Consider the following 21,796-nt stretch of genomic DNA (forward strand, 5'->3'; position numbering starts at 1 on the left):
AGTATTCTGTTGAGTCCAAATCGGGACTCTTATCTAGTTTCTGTGGGTTGTCCTTGCACTGGACGTCCCGTTCTGTGGACTCCTTGTACTGGATGTCCGTGCTAAATAGCTTCTTTGACAGTATCTGGGACGAAGGTCTTTTGGAAATCTCTCTTACACAATTTGGGCAGATTACAGAATCTCCCTTCTTTGATATACCTCTGGGGATGGTGTCTAAAATGTTCACTCAATGTTCAAAACAATAACTCTCTAAATCCCTCTATTCCATTACATGCTTCTTTGATCAATGTCTTATGTGACTTTTATGCTTTATACATCATACATAGGTACAAACACATGCACTCAAAATTCAATCATCTTTCAAAAATCTAATCAACAATACAATTACAGTAAACAAATTGGGTTAATACTGTATTATATTAATCAGATGATACTTGAGACTCACAAATTCGCGTGTCAGGTGCCTCAGACAGACATGAGGTGACCCAGACTAGGAAGACCAACGAGTAGAAATCTACTGACCGCGGATGTTGGGGTTCAATGTGCTGGGAAACCTCCGTTGTCTGTCTTGTAGCCTGCTGGACAGCGAATCTCTGTGGCGACCTCCAAGTTGTTAAATCTAAAATTCTGACCCAAGTCAGCCTGTGGTGTCAAGTATATCTGGAAGCGCTTCAATCAGCTGGAGAGAATTGACACAGACCAAGTTCTGTATGCAAGGAATATTCTCTAGTTTATTGATACAAAGATACAGGTTTTTATAGGCTACTGAATAAATGAATCCTACGTCATATGCATACAATAGTTTATACCACTAGTTTATGAGAAGCGCTACTGATTAACTTTCTCACGTATTCTTGAGGTGTTTACTTTTCTCCCCCTTCTAAGGACAGATGAGCCTATTATTTCTTATCTCAAGGGGAGTTGGAGATATGCTATGTGCAACACCATGGATACAGCTCCCATACTACCAGCTGGATATGAAGCTCATTATTGTTTTCATAACTGGTTACATTCTTCAGGTGTTCCCTATTAGTTCAACTTCAAGGCCATAGGCTCACATATTGCAAAACTGCAAGTTAACAGAAAAATGAATAATCTCTTCTAGCAAATAATATTTCTATACAAGTTACAATAAAATGGCTGAACAAAGGCCTTATGAGGCCTTAACAAAAAATCATATTTAACACTTGCAATACAGCTGTAGTTTAAATAATGCATTAATTATCATCAAGCAGTCCAATACACATTCTGGACACTTTCTCTAATTGTCTTGTATTTCCTTTTTTCTTAAACAGCTGAAGTTGAATTTCAAAGTATTATAATGTCGATATGTGGTGGAATATTTATAAGCGCTATATTAATTAGCGTTCTTGTTTATACAATTCACAGGTATGTATCCAATGATTTACTTGCAATCCAAAGTGTGAGACAAGGAATGTCATTTACAAACTGTAAAACATTTTGTTATTATGTTATCTGTTAGCAATAGGTCCATTGCTCACTCATTTTTAGGTTTATACAGGATACCAAATTATATCTTTTAGTTATTCTTTATTAGGATATTGTCTCATCAGCCAGATTGGTATATAAGCATTGTACATGTTATCGAGTGTATAAAGATATATTATATAATTGATAAGATAGTTTTAATATGATTTCCCTATAGTGGAATTTGCCTCTTAGTATACTATGATTCATGTGGTCACGAATAATCAAGGGTCATACAAGAATAGTCATGAATAACCAAGAGTGTGGGTTATCACCCTTGATTGGTTAACTGAAAGTGAAACACATATAAGGCTTTCAAGAGCTCCCAAAGAGATCCTAATATTTTCCTCTGATGAAGTTACAATCTGCAATGAAACGCGTTAGAGGTACTATGACAAGTATTTAATTGTTTTTATCATCAACTCTTTTGCTAATTGGCTACATGGACACTTTTTATTTTGCCAATTGTGGATTCCCTGGAAGGATATAAAAGCCACTACTATCATTCTGCTTATACTCTGAATGGGGAGAGCTTTGGAAGCAATACAAAGTATCTGTTCAACTGATTGCTTAACACGATACAGATTCAGCAGTCTACCAAGAGCTGCTTGCTCCTATATATCGATGAATAAGTCTGAACGTTGATCTACACTATCTGTGAATTACAGAATTGTAATATTCTTATCTAGCCATCTAGATATTACTGACTATTTATTTGTGGCTCTCTATCCACCACGGACATCTGTGGCACCGTACCCATTACTGATCATTTATTTGTGGCTCGCTATCCACCACGAACATCCGTGGCACCGTACTTATTTACTTTTACGGAACTACTCTAGATGCTCATATCATTTGTATATTTAGCTGTCTTATACAGTTGGTGACCTAGTAGCGCTACTACCTTATGAGCTTTGTACATTTTCATACATCACAGTGCACAGTGATTTATTAACTGTGGGGTAGTTATATTTATATATAGTACCGTGTAGCTATATAGGTATTTTTATATGTTTTATTGAATAAATATATTGTCAGATTATTCGTGATTCAGACCATATTTTTCTATTGTGTCAGTTAGGTTTATAGCGCTGCATTTCCTGTTTTTCTACAAAACATTTAGCAGCAAAACTTTAATTTTTTTCATGTGTAATTTCGCCAAATATTTTCCCCATGCACATGCATTGGATCACATCTGCTATATTGTACTTTGATGCTTTGGGGCAATTGTTATTTCAAGGATCAATCTTACATTTAGGTGTAGATTTATCATATTTCTAAAAAGGAAAACTGGAGGTATTGCCTACATCAACCAATCAGATTCTAGCTATCATTTGTTTAGTACGTTCTATAAAAATGATAGCTAGAATTTGATTGGTTGTTATACCTCCAGTTTTGCTTTTTAGGTTTGATATATTTACCCATTACAGTTTTTATTTACATTTATTTATATGTATCCACTATTGTGCTTCACCTAAAATTTCTCCCAGATGGAGTAATAGGTTTGTATTGAAATTAAGGGGCAGAGGCCCATTTAACCCACCTCCAAGGTGGTGTAAAAATCTGGCATACAGCTAGACCATAGAGGTTCTGCATATTCCTGCTAAAATGGGAACACCTTTAAACAGGCGCCGTCTACACCAATATTGGGCTGCAGGCGACCCTCCTAGCCTTCACCTGCGGCCACCAGAAACTCTCTGCTTTATTGTCAGATCTGTTTGTTATAGCTTGTAACACTTGTTTAAAATGTCTGCAGATATGTTATTACAGACAGGGGTCTCTTTCTGTAATTAAATGTATTGGTTTAACTTATTACTGAGATGAAGGGGTACTGTGAGGCTCTTTGGGCGGCCTGTGAAGCGTATCGGGTCACCCATCACTGGTTACACCCTTCCTAGGTCAGTAGATTTACCATGGCCCAGAAAACAAAAGCTTGCTTTTCCATTTATGTGCAGAACCAGGAACATCAGGGTAATGTCACATAGGGCTAAAAATTACCATCATCCTGTAACTAAAGAACTGCAAAAACTCTACATAGATTATAATAGAAAGAAAATTGTTTTGCCGCTCTACATAGGCAATATTTGAGATGAAAAGACACATACTTTAAATTGGCTGCAAAGAGCTAATGTTCTGTAGCCCGGTATGAAATTAGCCTTATGCCATTTTTTCCAGTATTCTCTGCAGTACACCTCAATCCGCACCGTCTGCCCATCAGAAGAGATTAAGATCTGTTCCCCTCATAACTCACCATCTAACTACGCAAACAATATGTGCATTATGTCACAAAACAGGAAGAAATGTCATTTGAACTGCGTCTTTGTTTTTTTCCCCCCATTATGTAATTGACCTACACAGTTTTATAAAATGCCTATTCTATTACTGCTGCAATATGACATTTTGTATTGTCAAAATTAAACAACATCATTTCCTCCATCTTGAATATTGTAAAACAATGTAAATCCTGGTTATATGTATTCAGATATGCACCATATCATTTTGTGTCACAGAAAAAAGAAGAACGTCTATTTTCCAAAAATACCCAATCCAAAACACAGCCAGGTTATCAAGATGAATAAAGAAGCACCCTCAAAGGTATGGGATTGAATCTGGCTGCAATTCTGAATAGTTGGCGATAGGAACATTAGTACTGTTAAAGGAGAACTATACCAAAGCATTTTAATTCATGTATAAGAAGGATATTAATTGCTATTTATTAAACCTGCAATAGAAAAATCTCTACAAAGTGTGTTGGAGCTTTTTCTCCAAGTTGTATAAATAAAACATTTAAAAGCCAAATGTCAGAGCTTATCAACAATGGGTTAAAGGATGATGGCACAGGGGGCAATAAACTTAACTGAACCCTGTGGAAATCAACCAACATTGGAGACTGCGAGCCAATTAAGTAAACTTATGCTTTTGGACTGCCCAAGTGACAGGATTGAAAAGCATTGCACTAATTCAAATATTTGCTTTCAGCAAAAGGACGACACCCCGTGTTGGACAAATTTAATAATAAACACTCCCAGTATTTCAGTTATAGTATTTAGCTTTAAAATACCCAGTCCCTATACACTGTTTTGAAGGTCAATTAGGCCATTTATTACTTCGCAGGCTGTAGAAGTACAAGGCCTGATTAAGGTCTGCACACAAGTTACGTTTGCATATAGTCAGAACTATGGTAAAGTTCTGTGCCTTTTTTACAATCCAAGACTATCTCAAGATGTATTTTCATTTGAATCTGGGTCAATTTGTTAGCAGCCAATTTACTTATCAGTATGTTTTGGGAGTGTGGGAGGAAACCGGAGCACCCGGAGGAAACCCACGCAAACACGGGGAGAAGATACAAGCTCCTTACAGATAACGTCATCGTCGGGAATTGAACTCATGACCCCAGTACTGTAAGGCAGCAGTGCTAACCACTAAGCCACCATGTTGCCCGATGTAGTGAGCAGAGAGGCTTTGGAATATCCTTCGGAGCTTAATCTACACTGTGCATTGTAAAATCGACTTCTTCGTTCACACTTTGCCATAACATGACATACTGAGAGTTGTGAGTTTGTTTGTGTAACTGGCAGCCACACCAGAGATATTTTAAATAGAAGATAATGATTTGTAGGAGAACAGCTAAGAATGAGTCATGCTCTACAGGTACTTGCTTTCTAAAGAAAAAAGGGCTATGGAGGATTGCTGCTTTATATACTGTATATATTTACCTACATTAATTTACCTATTAGCTGTGCATTGAGCGTACTGAGTTGCTGTGTTTACTGTACTGTGCTGTCTCCCATTGTATTGTGATTTTGTTTGTCTCTGTACGGCGCTGCGGATGCCTTGTGGCGCCTTATAAATAAATATTAATAATAATAATAATAATAGAGCAAAATAAGAAATTTTATCTTTATGATGATCACAAAAGTGTATGGAAACAGATATTTTTGGAATTTAGGAAAATTAGCTTAGTAAAACTGTATTATTTGTTTAAAATGAAGGTATAAATGAATCATATATACTGCATAACATGTAATAGTGTATTTTATTTTTTTCAACAGATTAAACTTATTCAGTCTTCACAGTTTCCTGAAACTAATTGTGACAGGTATGGAGTGGAGGTGATTGAGCAGATTCCTATAGTATCTATTCCAACAGAGTCATGTATCCAGAGGAGGGAGACATGCACTATGAAGAAACAAACTCACCCTCAGGTTTCTCCAGCCCAAGCACCAAATGTACAAGATTACACCAGCATGATGTCAATGATCAATGTCTTCAAAAGGATGCCACAAAGCACCAACCATGTTAACTAATGGCTACCAAACTTACAGACCAATAAAACAGTCATATCAATAGCTTCCCAACAGAAGCAGAGTCAGGCCTTGTAGAGCCCAGAGCAGTAGTGCAGCAATTAAACTTTTTACTACACTTTATTTGTATTATTATTATCTTTGACTTATAAGGCGCCACAAAGGGTCTGCAGAGCCGTACATTACATATACAGAGAACCAAGACATGACATTATACAAAAATATATACAAACACATGTGACAGGGTAAAGCCAAATCAGATTATTTCTGGGACAGATAGTAAAAGGGATGGTAGAAATCAGCGAGAAGAAGGCCGAAGCTTAAGAAAACAGGGGAAACACTTTTTATTAGGCATGCTGCCTGGTGCACACATGGGTGACATAACTAGTGTGGTAGGTTATTGTGCTTGCCTAAACTTTCTGCCAAATTGACAGGTATCTTTATTTTTGTCTTATAATTACTACTTTGTACTCAAATTCCAAAATAAACGTGAATGTTTATTAAATGTGACAAATAAACAGCTGTTTATATGCATGTACTAAAATCCAAATTCATTAAAATCCAACATAATCTCTCACGATTAATATTATATAATATGAAAAAAATATATATACTCATTAAATTTGCATAATTCCATATTTTAAGATTAACTCTTTTGTGAATTTCAGAGGAATGCCCATTCTCTGATAAATATAGTGAGTAATATTAATTGAGTTAGCAAAGAGAGTGCAGATTTCCTTTCAAAAGCATAAAGGCTTCTCCAAATGCATACGTCACACATATGTACATGTCGATTGAACGTTTTCATGTTACAGACAAGTTCTGGGAAAAGACAAACTACATTTAAATGTAATATACATCATCCTTATATGTAATTGATACATTAAGATGAAACACACTAAAGATGGAACAGTAAGGTCTGGCCAGCACAATATACACAGATGTATTTTGCTTTTCACATTTTTTTCAATAAGCACGACACCAGAACTGGCTATTACACCGAATGTCTCCAGAACTCCTGTATATAACGGTAGGGTACTAATTCTCGAGGATGAGAATTCCGAAGCCTATGATACAGACATCTAATAAATCTAGACTTACACATAAACTGACATGAAACATAATGTTTATAAAACAGACCCCTAAGCTTTTCCTTTTACCTTTTGTAGTAACAGTTCTACTTTATCCTGCTGCCGGGTCCTGTCATCGCCCACTTAAGAGCAGCAAACTGACTGTCAGGAACTTAGCTGTGTGCAGAATGACAGTGTCGGGACTCAGTGTTCTCACAAATGTTTCCTGGCAGTTTTTGGGTAAGGTATGTCACTATCATAGGCTTTGGAATTCTCATGTCTACCTCCTTCCTGTCCAAATGGTAGTCATCCGAAAGATGACTACACCCGTATATAACATGGTCATAACATCCAATCAAAAAACAAACATGATTAGGGATTCCCACTATATTTTTATTTAGATATTCTAGAAATTAAATAGATGTTGGCTCCTCTACAGCTTAGCCCATCTAACAGGCTTAGACATTAATAGCAATTATAGCAAAAAAAAAAAAATTCACAAGAACTAAACAAACTGAATCTAAATTTATTTTTCATGCTGAATGAGTATGCATTCCGATTTTTTTTTTTCCAACAGGCAGGGTTTTTTTGTGATATGTGTTTAAAGTAGAAATTCTCACTGACCCCTGTGTTCTGGTTTTGGTTTTGGATCTGGATTAACTTTGTGTTTTGGTTTTGGCAAAATTGCCCCTGTGTGTTTTGGTTTTAGATCCCTATTTTTTCCTAAAATCCCTATTTTTTGCCTACAATCATATAATTCTGCTCTTTTTTTCCCCTACATTACTATTAACCTCAATAACACTAATTTCAGGTCATTTGCAGTCAATTTTGACCACTTCACTGGTCACAATATTATTTTCATACACTTTCAAACAAAGACTGCAGCGACCTGACTGGATGCTAAGCGGCAGAGCAATGACTCAAACACACAGCAGTTAATAGCACATCTAGGAAACATTGCCACACAGGAGTGCAGAAAAGAAAAAAAAAGAAAAGTGGTGCAAGATTGAATTGTCTTTGGGCCCTTTCACTCACCCTTATGTAATATATTGAAAAGGACATGTACAGTTTAACAAAGCAAGCACTCCAGAGACAAACAGTGCTACTTTGTGGCTGAAGTGCTTGGTTTGTTTGGGCCCCTACAAAAAAAGCTACCAATGGCTTAGCTGCCTTAAGCCTAACAGTGCTGTTAATGAACTCTAGATTATTAAACAATGTCTGCTCGTGCTGCATCTTTAATCTCCTTCGCCTCTGTGGATACCTCCCTCTCATCTCTGAAGAACTGCCAAACTTATGTAGACACAGCAATGGATATTACAACTGGAGTGGCATTAGGTCTTCTTCAGACAGACTGTGACATAGAACATGTGGGCAGCATGGAATCTGTCATGTTGCAATATGCTGCATTGACCAGAGATATAAACCAATATATAGATGCAGCTGAGGAGACCGTACTTAAGTTAAAAAGTGACCCACCGGATGAGATCCCGGATTTAAGAGAGCTTGGACATGAGAGATACACTGCGCTTCAGAAGAAAAAATAAAGAGGAGACCCTAAGGCAGGATGATAAATATGTCCAGTTTAAAGAACAGCTAAGAGACCTGAGAAAACAAATGGGTGTGTCACTGGCCCCTGCAGACTAAGCTTTGGAAGATGAAGACGGGGAGTTTGCCATCACCCTAAACACATGGCCGGTAAAGTGAAACTGAGAATAAATCATGAAATCAGTTATGGTTCATTTGATCACTCCACCCGTTCCTTGGATAACTGTGGTAATTCTACAGCTAAAACATGGTGACGAGCGCTGAACCCCGGGATGTGTGCTTTTATCAGACCAAGACCAATCCATGGTGCTAGACAATGCACTAAAAAGAGCCATTGAAATTCACAGCAAAAAAAATTATAATATAGTTAGGTACCTTTGACGTAAAGTGCAGATTACAAACACTTTGTGCAATACTGATGAAAGAGCAGCAAAGTGGAAGGTTTGAGTAATACATATACACGTCTATTTAGACATCCATGCTTACATTACTGCTGCAAGCAATGTTGTTCTTTGTTAATAAAACTGTTGTCTTCATGCCCCTCAAAAAAATTAAAAATAATCCTCCACCATTCTTTGGATGTTGATAGTAGATAGCAGGATCAGGTGGAGTTACAGCAAAGGTGTCACTAATTTTGTTCAATTCTTTTACAGTAGACAAGACCAGGGGGTAAATGTATCAAAGTGCGATTTTGCAACTCCAGCGATTTTCTCGGGAGAGGGAATCCAGCCCAGTGCTGAACAGTCTAGGGTTGGTTAGTCATTATGGCAGGGGGACCCCTGCCGCGTGTCCCCCTGCTTTAGTGCCGCCAACCCTGGCTGGTTTGCCTAGTGCTGGTAAAGTGAAAATCGGGGGGACCCCACGCAAAATCAGGCAGCACTAGGGTTAAGCATGAATAGTGGGGGGACCTCATGCTTTTTTTTTTTTCAACTTTTATCTGTTCTTTACCATTTTAACACTGCCAGGGCAGTGTAACAGGGATGTGTTTGTATAACACACTGCTATCAAGCAGCGTGTTTTATCTGGCGTGTTTTGAAGCAAACTCTCCTGAGTTTGCTAACTCACAGCTTCATACATTTGAGAGCTGTATAGCTGCAGTGGCAAACAGTCGGGAGTTTGATCTCTGGCGATTTTGCAAGTAGCGATTTTGACAGAAGCAGAACTCTGGTGATTTTGCATGAAATTTCAGCTTCATACATCGGCGAGTTTCAACTCTCCCGAGAAAATCGCTGGAGTTGCAAAAATCGCACTTTGATACATTTACCCCCAGATGTCAAAATGTTGTGCTGAGTCATCTGCATCATCAATGGGTGTCTAAGATTTTTGCAAAGCACACAACAGTATATAGCACAGGTAGGTAACATTTGCACACAGCGGTAGCTGAAAGGAAAAGTGGTGCAAGATGGAATTATCCTTGGGCTCTCCCACCCACCCTTATGTTGGATCTTAAAAAGAATATGCACACTTTAACAAACCAAGCACTTCAGCGATAAGGAGTGCCACTTTTGAGGCTGATGTGCTTGGTTTGTTTGGGCTCCCACAAAACAAGCTAACAATGGGCTTAAGGCACCTAAGGTAACAGTGCTGTCAATGAACTCTACTGTGGCAAGATGTTGTTGTCATCACCCTCAGCCTCATCCTCACCCTTATCAGTGTGTACATCATCCTCACACATTATTAATTCATCACCGCTGGAATCCACTATTACAGAAGTCTCAGTATTTTGAAGTAATTGGCAGGAAAGGCCTTCCTCATGGAAATTGAAGTTCATTTTTATGAAAATCATCTTTTCCACATTTTGAGGATGTAGCCTCCTACAGCGATTGCTGACAAGGTCCCCGGCTGTGCTGAAAACTGTATTCGAGTACACACTGGAGGATGGGCAGCTTAGGCAGGGCAAAGCGAGTTGGTACATGGGTATCCAAATTCTCTTTTTCGTCCCAGTATGTAAAGGGACTGTCTGATGTGTCTATTTCTATGCTGTCATTATAATAATCCTCCACCATCCTTTGGATGTTGATAGTAGGATCAGGTGGAGTTACGTCAGAGGTGTTACGTTTTTTGGTCAATTCTTTTAGACCAGACCAGGGGGTAAATGTATGAACCGCCGATTTTTTCAACTCGCCGGAAATCTGCGACTTTGCAGGTAAAATTTAAAGCGGCGATGGCTTGTAAAGGCAAGTTTGCCTTTACAAGCCATAGCCGCTTTAAATTTTACCTGCAAAATCGCAGATTTCCGGTGAGTTGAAAAAAATCGGAGGTTCATACATTTACCCCCAGATGTCAAAATGCTGTGCTGAGTCCTCTGCATCATCCCTGGGTCTCTTGGGAAAGCCAACTTTTTTTTCTAGCAGCAGTTGACTGAGAAACTGAAGGAGGAGACGCCATTCTGTCACATAACACTGGAGCTGTCATCTTGCTCACTGGGAGCTCCATGCATCTCTGAGTCACTTGGAAACAAAGAGAAGACAAAGCTCTTAAACTGAGGATCAAACACAGTCGCCAAAATGTAGTGATCTGATTTCAAGCTTTTGATAACTATTGAATCTTGCCGAAGTGAATAAAGTACTTGATCTACAAGACCGACATACTTGGCGTAATTGCTTTGTTTCATCCCCCCCTCCTTCAGTTCCTCAAGCTGCTTTTCCAAAAGTCTAATTAAGGAAATAATGTGGCTCAAGCTAGCAGTGTCTGAACTCACCTCACAGGTGACTACCTCAAATGGCTTCAGTACCTTGCACAACATGGAAAGTATTCTACACTGTGTTTGAGTAAAATACATCCCCCTCTTTTCCCAATGCCATGGCTTGTGGAGTAAGCGTAGATGGCTTTCACTGTTCCTCCATCCTCAGAAGCATATACAGGGTGGAATTCCACCTTGTTAACACCTCTTGCTTCAGTTGGTGACAGGGCAAATTAAATTGCTCTTGCAGCTGCTGCAATCTCCTACATGCTGTTGCCGAATGCCGGAAATGTCCAGATATTTTACGGTCCACAGATGGCAGGGACGTGCAGGAGATGCTGTTTTTTAAAAAGCTTTGCACCACCAAGTTTATTGTGTGAGCAAAACAGGGAATGTGATGGAATTTACCAAGCTGTAATGCTCTCACAATATTGGTGGCATGGCATATCATGAGGAGAGTCCAAGCGGTATAAGCCATGTTGCAATGACATTCCTTTGTTTTTGTAAAATATTGTCAGCTGTATGACTCTTAGTGAAGCCGGTGATAAACAGCGTAGCCTGCCGCTGAAAAATGTGACCTTCTTGGGTACATGCTGCTACTGTTCCTGCTGGTGAAGGCGAATCACCAACCCAGTCGGCTGTCACAGTCATATAATCTTTAGTTTGCCCAGTTCTGCTTGTCCACATATATGTAGTTAAGTGTACAGTGGGTAGAATGGCATTTTGCAGTCCAATAATTACATTTTTACGTACCTTCTGGTAGAGATGAGGAATTGCTTTTCTAGTAAAATGGTGTCGTGATGGAATTTGGTAACGGAGAGACCTCAAGTAAGTGTCTAAAACCAGCTGCATTAACAGTGGATATTGGATGCAGATCTAATACTAGCATAGTCGCCATGGCGTCTGTGATCCGCTTTGCGACTGGGTAACAGCTTCCATACTTGCTTCCTCTTGCAAAGGATTGTTTAACAGTCAATTGTTGTAAACTACTAGTAGTCTTCTTCTTGATCTGCTTCTGGGATGAAGATCCACTCCCAGCCGCAGCAGCAGTGGGATTAATGCTCAAGAATTCTTCTGAGGAATCCAGGATAGTAGAGGAGTCATCTAGCCTTAGCAACTTGGATGCAGGACTAACTCTGATCGCTACTGAGGATATTGATGAGGACGGTGTTGTGGGTGTAGATTGCAGGCATCGGGATCTAGCTGAGAGAAGGGACCTAGCTGATGATGGACTGCTTTTTGCTATTTTTTTTTAGCATAAGTTTACGATTTTCCCAACAGCTTGCCATGAACTTACTTCAAATGGCGTAACATGGATGAGGTTCCTAGATGGTTAAGGTCCCTACCTCTACTGACTGTGGCTTTACTAACGCTACAAATGGCTAGACAACTGTTGTCAGGATTTGGGTAAAAATAATTACACACAAAAGGTAGATTTTTTGGTCTTATACCCAGGCGAAAAACAATGGCCTTCTTCTTATCACGTGCAAGAACTGCTTCCACTAATGCAGGACTTACACAAACAACATCATCCTCATCAACATCCTCATTAGCGCCCTCGTCAGCTACACAAATATCCCCCTCATCATGTTGCAATTCAAAAGTGGCATCCTCAATTTGTGTATCACTGGCTACACTTTGGCTGTTCATGCACACATCAACAGAAATTCTGAAAGGGGCCTTCTTTATGGGTACACTATCAGAAAGGTCAGGCTTACACATAGCACTTGTGCATAGACTTTACTCAGGGATTTGTGTCATTTCTGAATCTGAACATACATTTTCCTCTAATGCCTTACTGTTTTCTTCCAGCTCGGTTTTTAAACATAAAAGTATTTGGACACCACCTTTGGAGTCAGAATGACAAGGCCTTGCTTGGCCATGACTGACCTTACAAGAAGATGCCTCAGTAACAGTTGCAGAACTAGCACTCATAGAGAAAGGCTGCATTCTTGCCTTGCCACTGCGTTTGTAGAATGACATGTTGGCAATTTTATTTTTTTCTGCAGATAACTTTGCCTGGATTACAGGTCTTTTTTTCTTTACCAAGGTAAAAAGTGTTTTTTTACATTTTGGTTTCCCTGACTTAAAAACACTATGTACTTTAACACAGGCTTTAGCAGATGACGTAGAGGGATTACTATCATCATGACTGGAGTCAGCAGCTGCTTGGTGCTCCTGATCTATTATGTACTGCTGTGAATCCATTCTGATAACACCGTACAATGTGACTGCAGATTTAGACCAAGACTGCCAGCCCTATTTCTATTTCAGCAATGACAATTAGGAATGGAGCTCTCCTGTTTGTGTGTGTTATATAACAAAGTACATTTTGACTGCAGATTTAGACAAAGACTGCCAGCTCTATTATTTATATTTCAGCAATGACAATTAGCAATGGACCTCTCCTGAATGTCACTGGAGACTTTGAAGAACACTGCTACCCCTCCTCTTTCTTTTCTAGCTACAATGCTGTCCAACTGCACTGGAGACTGCCAAGAACCGTGCTACCCCTTCTGTGTCCCTCTGTGAAATGACGCTGGATCATCGTGGAGGGCGATACTTCTAGAATCCACAACTTGCGAGATCCAACGACGTAACAATGATGTATTCAATTACGAGGGCGCGCAAAAGTACCGAGCCGGCTCGGCACTCGGATTGGCGAAGTTCAGGTGTGCTTGGTTCTCGGGGAACCGAGTCTGAGCATCTCTAGTTTAGAGTTTTATAAACGTAGTACTTACATAAATGATAAAAAAATACACCTCATTCTGCCTGACCTAAAATGTTGTAGGTGATGATTTTCAGGCACATTTTGCCTTTGGGATGTCTCTCTTCATGGTCCAGCAATAGTCAGCCAGCATACTGGAACTCCATTTGCCTTGGTACCTCTATCCCCTTAGAAATCCGTTGATCGAAACGCTAGCCATGCTCATCACTGACAGCTAAAATATTTTCTGGGAAAATGTCTAGGTGGGAGTCCAAGAAGTGAAGTTTTAAAGACATGTTGCATCCCATAGCTTTGTATGAATTCACTTGATCACTCACTATATCACAATAGTTTTCTGCTTTATTATTTCAAATAAAACAATAACAGATATTTTTGAATGAGAAGCAGGCTGCTTTTTCTAGTGAATTTAACAGTTCCTGAAATTTTTCATCAATCATTATTGATCTTAATTGTGGCCCTGTAAAATTTCCTTCTTTCAGTTTTTCATCATTTACTTTTGGAAATTTAGATTTCAAATGCATAAATGCAGCAGAGTTTTTATCAATTGCTTTTACAAATTGTGCCAGCAGTCATAGTTTAATACGCAGTGGAGGTAAATACACACTTTCAGGGGTATTTAACACATTTTTCTGCCCAGGAATAAGAGATTCATGTTTAGGCCGTTGCTTTCTCATGTAGTGAGACTTTCTATCGCTGCTATCCTATTCACATAAGAAACAGCAGAATTTAGTGTATCCAAGTTGCAAACCAAGCAATAAAGCAATGACCACAGATATAGAAGTTGTATTTTTCACACAGGATTTTTTCTAACAGCAAATTCATATTTTCATACATCTCTTCCATATCAGTGGCATGCGCTACAGGTATTGATGGGAATTTATTGCCGTTATGCAAAAGCACAAACCAACTTTTGATGAGTCTATGAACAATTGCCACTCATCTGGCCAGTTTTGATGTCCAAGAGCCTCCATATATTGTTTGTATGCCCCAGTCTGCATGTGTGTGTATATGACAGGCCATAAAGAACACTAAAATATGAAAAAAGAAAAGTAACTGCTACAAGCACACTATGCCTGATGGACAAAAAATCTAATTACATATTTGAATTCAAAATTTTAATCTGCACTAGAGTTACTATTCAGTCTTCTTGTTCAAAAAAAACAACCAAAAAACATGTTGACCGGTATAACTTCCCTTTTATGCTTAAGCTATTTAGCGGAATAGATTTGATCAATAAAGGCACTATGCTTTTTATCCATTTTACATTAAAGGAGAACTATCGAAAATGTAATTTCCCAATAACCCAGCCACTTGAGAACCATGAGGGACCTGCACTGGTAAAGAATTACCACCACAACCCCTTTGTCATCTCTACAGACAAAGCTGCGATAACTTACTTTCTTTTTAATCACTGTTTATTTAAGTTTCTCAAATATCAGTGGTACAGATCATAAAAATAAAATAAAAAAAAGACTAAGAAAGGGGAAGGGAACAAAAGGAGCATAGGTAGGAAAAGCAAACACAATCACATGGACAGTGATGCTAGGAAGTTTGTGAATCCTTTAGCATTTTCTGAATTTCTGCATAAATGTGACCTTAGATGTATTCAGATTAGGGATGTGCACCGGCCACTTTTGGTGTCTCGTGTTTTGTGTTTTGGGTTCGGATTTGCTTGATGTTTTGGGTTCGGATTTGTTTCGCAAAACACCTGTCGAAAGGTTTTGGTTCGGATTTAAGGTTTTGGATTCGGATTTATTTTGAAAAAAGCACAAAAAGTTCCAAAATCAAGTTTTTGGGCTTATTTTCACTCCTACGCTATTATTAACCTCAATAACATTCAATAACAATCATTTCCACTAATTTCCAGTCTATTCTGAACACCCTCACAACTCACAATATTGTTTTTAGTCCAAAACGTTTCACCGAGGTAGCTTTCTGGACTGCATAGTGGAGTGGTCCCGGTACCCAATTTGGTACCGGGGCCACAATATATCACCCTCAACTGGTCTCAATTCCACCAAAAAAGTATCTGGACTGCGTAGTGGAGTGGTCCCCACAATATAAAAAAACACTCAACTGGTCTGAATTCCACCAAAAAAGTATCTGGACTGCGTAGTGGAGTGGTCCCCACAATATAATAAAAAATCCTTCAATTGGTCTGAATTCCACCAAAAAAGTATCTGGACTGCGTAGTGGAGTGGTCCCCACAATATAATAAAAAAGCCCTGAACTGGTCTGAATTCCACCAAAAAAGTATCTGGACTGCGTAGTGGAGTGGTCCCCACAATATAATAAAAAAAAACCAATTGTTCTGAATTCCACCAAACAAGTATCTGGACTGCGTAGTGGAGTGGTCCCCACAATATAATAAAAAAAAAAACAATTGTTCTGAATTTCACCAAACAAGTATCTGGACTGCGTAGTGGAGTGGCCCCGGTACCCAATTTGATACCGGGGCCACAATATAATAAAAAAAACCTCAATTGTTCTGAATTCCAGTGCACAGATGGCGGACACCGGATGGACGTCTAAAACCAACATAGCAGTTAAGGGCGCAGTTCCTCTTTTTTGTGACTGCACAAACAATTAACGTAGTAATAGAAATGACAGTTTTTGTTTTTTTAAAATATAGAAAGAAAGAAGGTAGTACTAGAAATGGCAGTTATTTTTTTTTTTTAAATACAGAAAGAAAGAAGGTAGCAATATAAATGGCAGTTCCTCTTTTTTGGAACTGCACAAACAGTGATGAAAATGAAGGTGGAGCTGTTGGCATGTCACGGTCCTCTTCAGAGGACAATCTCCTGACCAGCAGGTCTTTGCACCGCTGTAGACTTGTGTCCGCCGGAAACAGAGACACAACATACACTTTAAACCGAGGATCGAGAACAGTGGGCAGAATGTATTCCTCTGACTTTAAAAGACTGACCACCCTCGGATCCTGGCAAAGCGTACGAAGGGCTTCATCCACAAGAGGTACATGCTTGGTGGAATCGCAATGGTGTACCAGCTCCTCCCTCACTTTCTCAAGCTGCTTCTGCAAAAGCCTGATCAGGGGAATCACCTGACTCAAGCTGGCAGTGTCGGAACTGACTTCTCGTGTGGCAAGTTCAAACGGCTGGAGAACCTTGCACAACACGGAAATCAGTCTCCACTGCGCTTGACTCAGGCGCATCCCCACTCCTTTGCCTATGTCGTAGGTGGCTGTGTAGGCTTGAATGGCCTTTTGATGCTCCTCCATCCTCTGCAGCATATAGAGGGTGGAGTTCTAGCCCGTCACTACCTCTTGTTAATTTAGATTGCAAGGCTTGTAAATACTTTGAAGATAAAAAAAAGCAGGCTGCACAGACTGTGGAGCTAGAAAGTGAAATTAAATGGACCACGTTACTTTGGTGGCTATCTATGCCCCCCCCCCTGCCCTACACTTGTAGTTGAATATAAAAAAAGCAGCCTGCATAGACTGTAGAACTAGAAATTTAAATATACAAAGAAATGGACAAAGGCAGTTTGGTATCTGTCTGCATCAGAACCCCTCTCCACTAGGAGTAAAATAGAAAACTATTCAGCCGTTATATAATCTAGAATATAAATAGAAATTGAGAAAGGCAATTTGGTATCTGTCTGCATCATAATCAACATCCTCCTCAGCGCCAGCTACATCAATATCCTCCTCCCGGTGTACAACATTCACACCTTCATTAGCCAAATCTGTAACTGGACTGTGGGTGATCCTTCCAGCATATGCAGAGGGCGTGCTGCAAATGGTGGAAGGAGCCACCTCTTCCCGTACAGTGATGGGAAGGTCAGGCTTCGCAACCACCAACACCCTTGGACTCGCCTTGGGGATTTGTGATAATTTCTCTTTAGAAGGCAGAGTTGTTTGCTGTGTTGTTGCTGACAGCATAACTCTCTTAAATTTTTTGTAGGGGGGAGGAGGAGGGCTTAGTTCCTTGGGTGAAGCTGAACCACTAGTCATGAACACGGGCCAGGGCCTAATCCGTTCCTTGCCATTGCGTGTCGTAAATGGCATATTGGCAACTTTACGTTTCTCCTCAGATGATTTTAAGTTTCTCTTTTTGCTACTTTTACTGAACTTGGGCTTTTTGGATTTTCCATGCCCTGTACTAGGAGATTGGGCATCGGGCTTGCCAGACGACGTTGATGGCATTTCATCGTCTATGTCATGACTAGTGGCAGCAGCTTCAGCATTAGGAGGAAGTGGGTCTTGATCTTTCCCTACTTTATCCTCCAAATTTTTGTTCTGCATTATATGTAGCACAAGAGAGTGTACCCCGAAGCCACACACACTCGGCAAAGCCTTTAAAAATTATATGCGGCACAGGAGAGTACCACTGGACTGGAGTTATACAGCACTACCACTGGACTTATACTGCAGAATCAGTGAAATTTGTAATATGGCAGTAACAACAATGGACTTATACTGCAGAATGAGTGAACTTTGTAATATTGCAGTGCCAATGGACTTATACTGCAGAATGAGTGAACTTTGTAATATGGCAGTACCACTGGACTTATACTGCAGAATGAGTGAACTTTGTAATATTGCAGTACCACTGGACTTATACTGCAGAATCAGTGAACTTTGTAATATTGCAATGCCAATGGACTTATACTGCAGAATGAGTGAACTTTGTAATATTGCCAGTACCACTGGACTTATACTGCAGAATGAGTGAACTTTGTAATATTGCAGTACCAATGGACTTATACTGCAGAATGAGTGAACTTTGTAATATTGCAGTACCACTGGACTTATACTGCAGAATGAGTGAACTTTGTAATATTGCAGTACCAATGGACTTATACTGCAGAATGAGTGAACTTTGTAATATAGCAGTACCAATGGACTTATACTGCAGAAGGAGTGAGCTTTGTAATATTGCAGTACCACTGGACTTATACTGCAGAATGAGTGAACTTTGTAATATTGCAGTACCAATGGACTTATACTGCAGGATTGTTTTGGGATATTTTTTTTTTTTTTATAATTACTTTTTTTGTATTTTTTTTTAGAACTATTTTTGAAATTTTTTAGAATTTGGGAATAATGGGGAAATAACAATGCCAGAGCACAGGACACAGCACCACTGGACTGAACAGGGCACAGCACAGGACCCAGCAGCACCACTGAACTCAGAAGGACAGAGCACAGGACACAGCACCACTGGACTGAACAGGACACAGCACAGGACCCAGCAGCACCACTGAACTCAGAAGGACAGAGCACAGGACACAGCACCACTGGACTGAACAGGACACAGCACAGGACCCAGCAGCACCACTGAACTCAGAAGGACAGAGCACAGGACACAGCACCACTGGACTGAGCAGAACACAGAACAGAGCACAGCACAGCACAGAACTGAACAGCACGAGATATAGCAGGACAGAGGACCACCTAACACACCCTCCCTCTACCCTGATAAATGCCCGAGTGAAGATGGCGGCGACTAGCGGGGAATTTATAGGATCCGAGTATCGCGAGATCCGACAGCGGGATTATGACTCAGAGCCTCGGTTTCAGTTTTGCAATTGGCGGGAATACCCGGATCTGTCTCGGATCCGCAACGTTCGGGTGGGCTCGGATTTCAGAAATCCGAGTGCCCTCATCTCTCATTCAGATCTTTATCTAGGTCAGAAAAATAAAGAGGACCAAAGTAACACAAAAGGATTTACATTTTAATTCATTTATTGATCAAAATGATCTAACATTAAATTTCTATGTTGGAAAAAAGTATGTAAACCTCTAGGACTATCAGTTCAGCCAATGGGAAAATTAGATTCAGGAGCGTCGATCAGTAGGAATACAATGAGGTGTGAGATTGGGTGAAACTATCCTATTTAAAAACAAGACCAGCCTCTATCGGTGGCTGGTCTTCACCACACAGATGTAAACGAAAAGACTTTGGGCTTCACAAATCCATTGTCAGGCAAATGGTGTACCAATGGAAAAAAATCAACACTATTGTTGCTCTCTTCAGGAGTGGCCATCCAACAAAAATTACTCCAAGAGCAAGGCATATAATATTCTGGAACATCATAAAGAACACTAGTGTAACGTCAAAGGATCTGCACTGGCTGATTTCAGTGTTCATTAGTCTACCATGCAAATACTGAACAAGAATAGTGTGCATGGGACCATAGCAAGAAGGAAGCCACTACTCTTCAAGAAGAACATTGCTACCTGGATAAGCCAAAAGTCTACTAGAAGATTGTTCTGTGGACGGCAGAATCTAAAATAGAACTTTTTGGCTCAAACAAGAAAAAAAAAAGTTTGGAGAAAACACCTCAATCTAACTGTGAAAATCGGTGGATGTAGTACCTTTTACAACAGGATGGCCCGCCTATGCCACCCTGTCTGTTGTGCTGCCGCGGAGCGGTTGGGTTTGACTTGCCACCACCCCCTTTTCTTTATCCCAAATGTACTGTCTAACCGCAGTATGAGGGGCTTAAACTGATGCCGCCACTGGACTCTTGCGGTGTCCAGAACCGCATCCTTCTGGGTAACTCTCGCTGCTAGTGTAATCCTGACCTCTTGCCTTCAGATCAGGGTTGCTGTGGATGGTTGCCCCTGGCTTATCACACTGACCAGAGCTGTAGGAATGCTGGGTCCCAACATCAGAACATCCAAATAATGGATTAGATTTGGTCTAATCTACAGGTCACAGGAATTACAGCACAGTAAGTAGTTGTCAGGCAGGTACGTGAAGCAGTGATGTTTTATTAGCTCAAGTAGCCCTTATAAAGACAGGTACTAGAGTCTCCAGAAGTAAAGAGGGTATGATACATTTCAGTGTAACTTTAGTGCTCTTTTATACAATTTTGGAGACTAGCTTGGCAGGATGTAATCTAGCCTCCTGTCCCTTTAACCAATCTGGACTGATTCATGCAGCCTGCACATGAATCAGCCCAGAGTGGTTAACACCTTTTGACATTGAAGATAGTGGCAGGGAGGAGTGTACTCCCCCTCTGTCCACGAGCTGCCAGGTAAATGGAGGCTCAGCCCACTCTCCTCCTCTGGTACCAGACTGAAACTACCTCCAGGGACCCTGTTTCCAGGATCAGGCTCTCCCCCCTGGCCGAAAATAGTACCAGAGGGAGAGAGACCAGGTCCCAGCACAGCAGCCCCTGCCCTGCCACTAGCTGAAGCTCTTCAAGCGCCTGCATGCAGCTTTGCCTCCTAGATCAGTGTTGCCTAACCTGTGACACTCCAAGTGTTGTGAAACTACAAGTCCCAGCATACCCTTCCAGCAATAAGCTGCTATATATTGGCAAAGCATGCTGGGAATTGTAGTTTCACAACACCTGGAGTGTCACAGGTTAGCCAACACTGTCCTAGATCAATCTGATTCCAGAAGACTAGTTTGTAAGTCCCTTCCAGCAGCCACTGAAGCTATCTGCCAGGGGGGGTGGGGGGTTTGGGGTGAAGTATCCAGGGCTGCTCTGGACCAAGGTAAGTGCATTTTAATTATTATATATTTACACTTCACATTTTACACATAACACTTTATACATATTAACATTAGACTGCATAGTTACACTCCCGGCGTTCGCGCCGGGAGTTAACCCTTTCTGCGCTGTGCACTGGTTATCTACCAGCACTGCAGCAACTTTATACATACATTTGTCATTATTTTATTTAAAAACCAAACTTTTACATTCCCCAGTGCCTGGTGTTTAACCCGTTCATGGCTATGGCACTGGGTATCACTTCTCCCGCGCTGCATTGCACATAGAAATACACATTTTGAGTTAATAAAATAAATTTACATTAACAACATTGTCATGTGGCACCTAGCGCCGGTACTTTAACCATTCGGCACCGGGTATAAATCCTCCCAGTGCTGGAGTCAATAACTCGGGATCTGGCCACACCATTGTTTGGGGCTATTCTGCTGAAACAGGACAGGTTGCCATCATTGATGGAACTATGAATTAGGGACAACCAAATTCTACATGA

General features: G+C 40.3%; 1 protein-coding gene across 1 annotated transcript in view; it reads left to right on the forward strand.

The window, feature by feature from the left end:
* The window catches only part of LOC142109367 (interleukin-31 receptor subunit alpha-like), a 64,592-nt gene extending 58,679 nt beyond the window's left edge, over positions 1–5,913 (forward strand). The window contains exons 12-14 of the mRNA XM_075193529.1: positions 1,296–1,389; positions 3,999–4,083; positions 5,541–5,913. Coding sequence (XP_075049630.1) covers positions 1,296–1,389; positions 3,999–4,083; positions 5,541–5,795 — 434 coding nt within the window. The 3' untranslated portion in view covers positions 5,796–5,913. The remainder of the gene's footprint in view (positions 1–1,295; positions 1,390–3,998; positions 4,084–5,540) is intronic.
* The last annotated feature ends 15,883 nt before the right edge of the window (positions 5,914–21,796 follow it).

This window comes from Mixophyes fleayi, chromosome 1, assembly GCF_038048845.1.
Source record: "Mixophyes fleayi isolate aMixFle1 chromosome 1, aMixFle1.hap1, whole genome shotgun sequence".
Taxonomy (NCBI): domain Eukaryota; kingdom Metazoa; phylum Chordata; class Amphibia; order Anura; family Limnodynastidae; genus Mixophyes; species Mixophyes fleayi.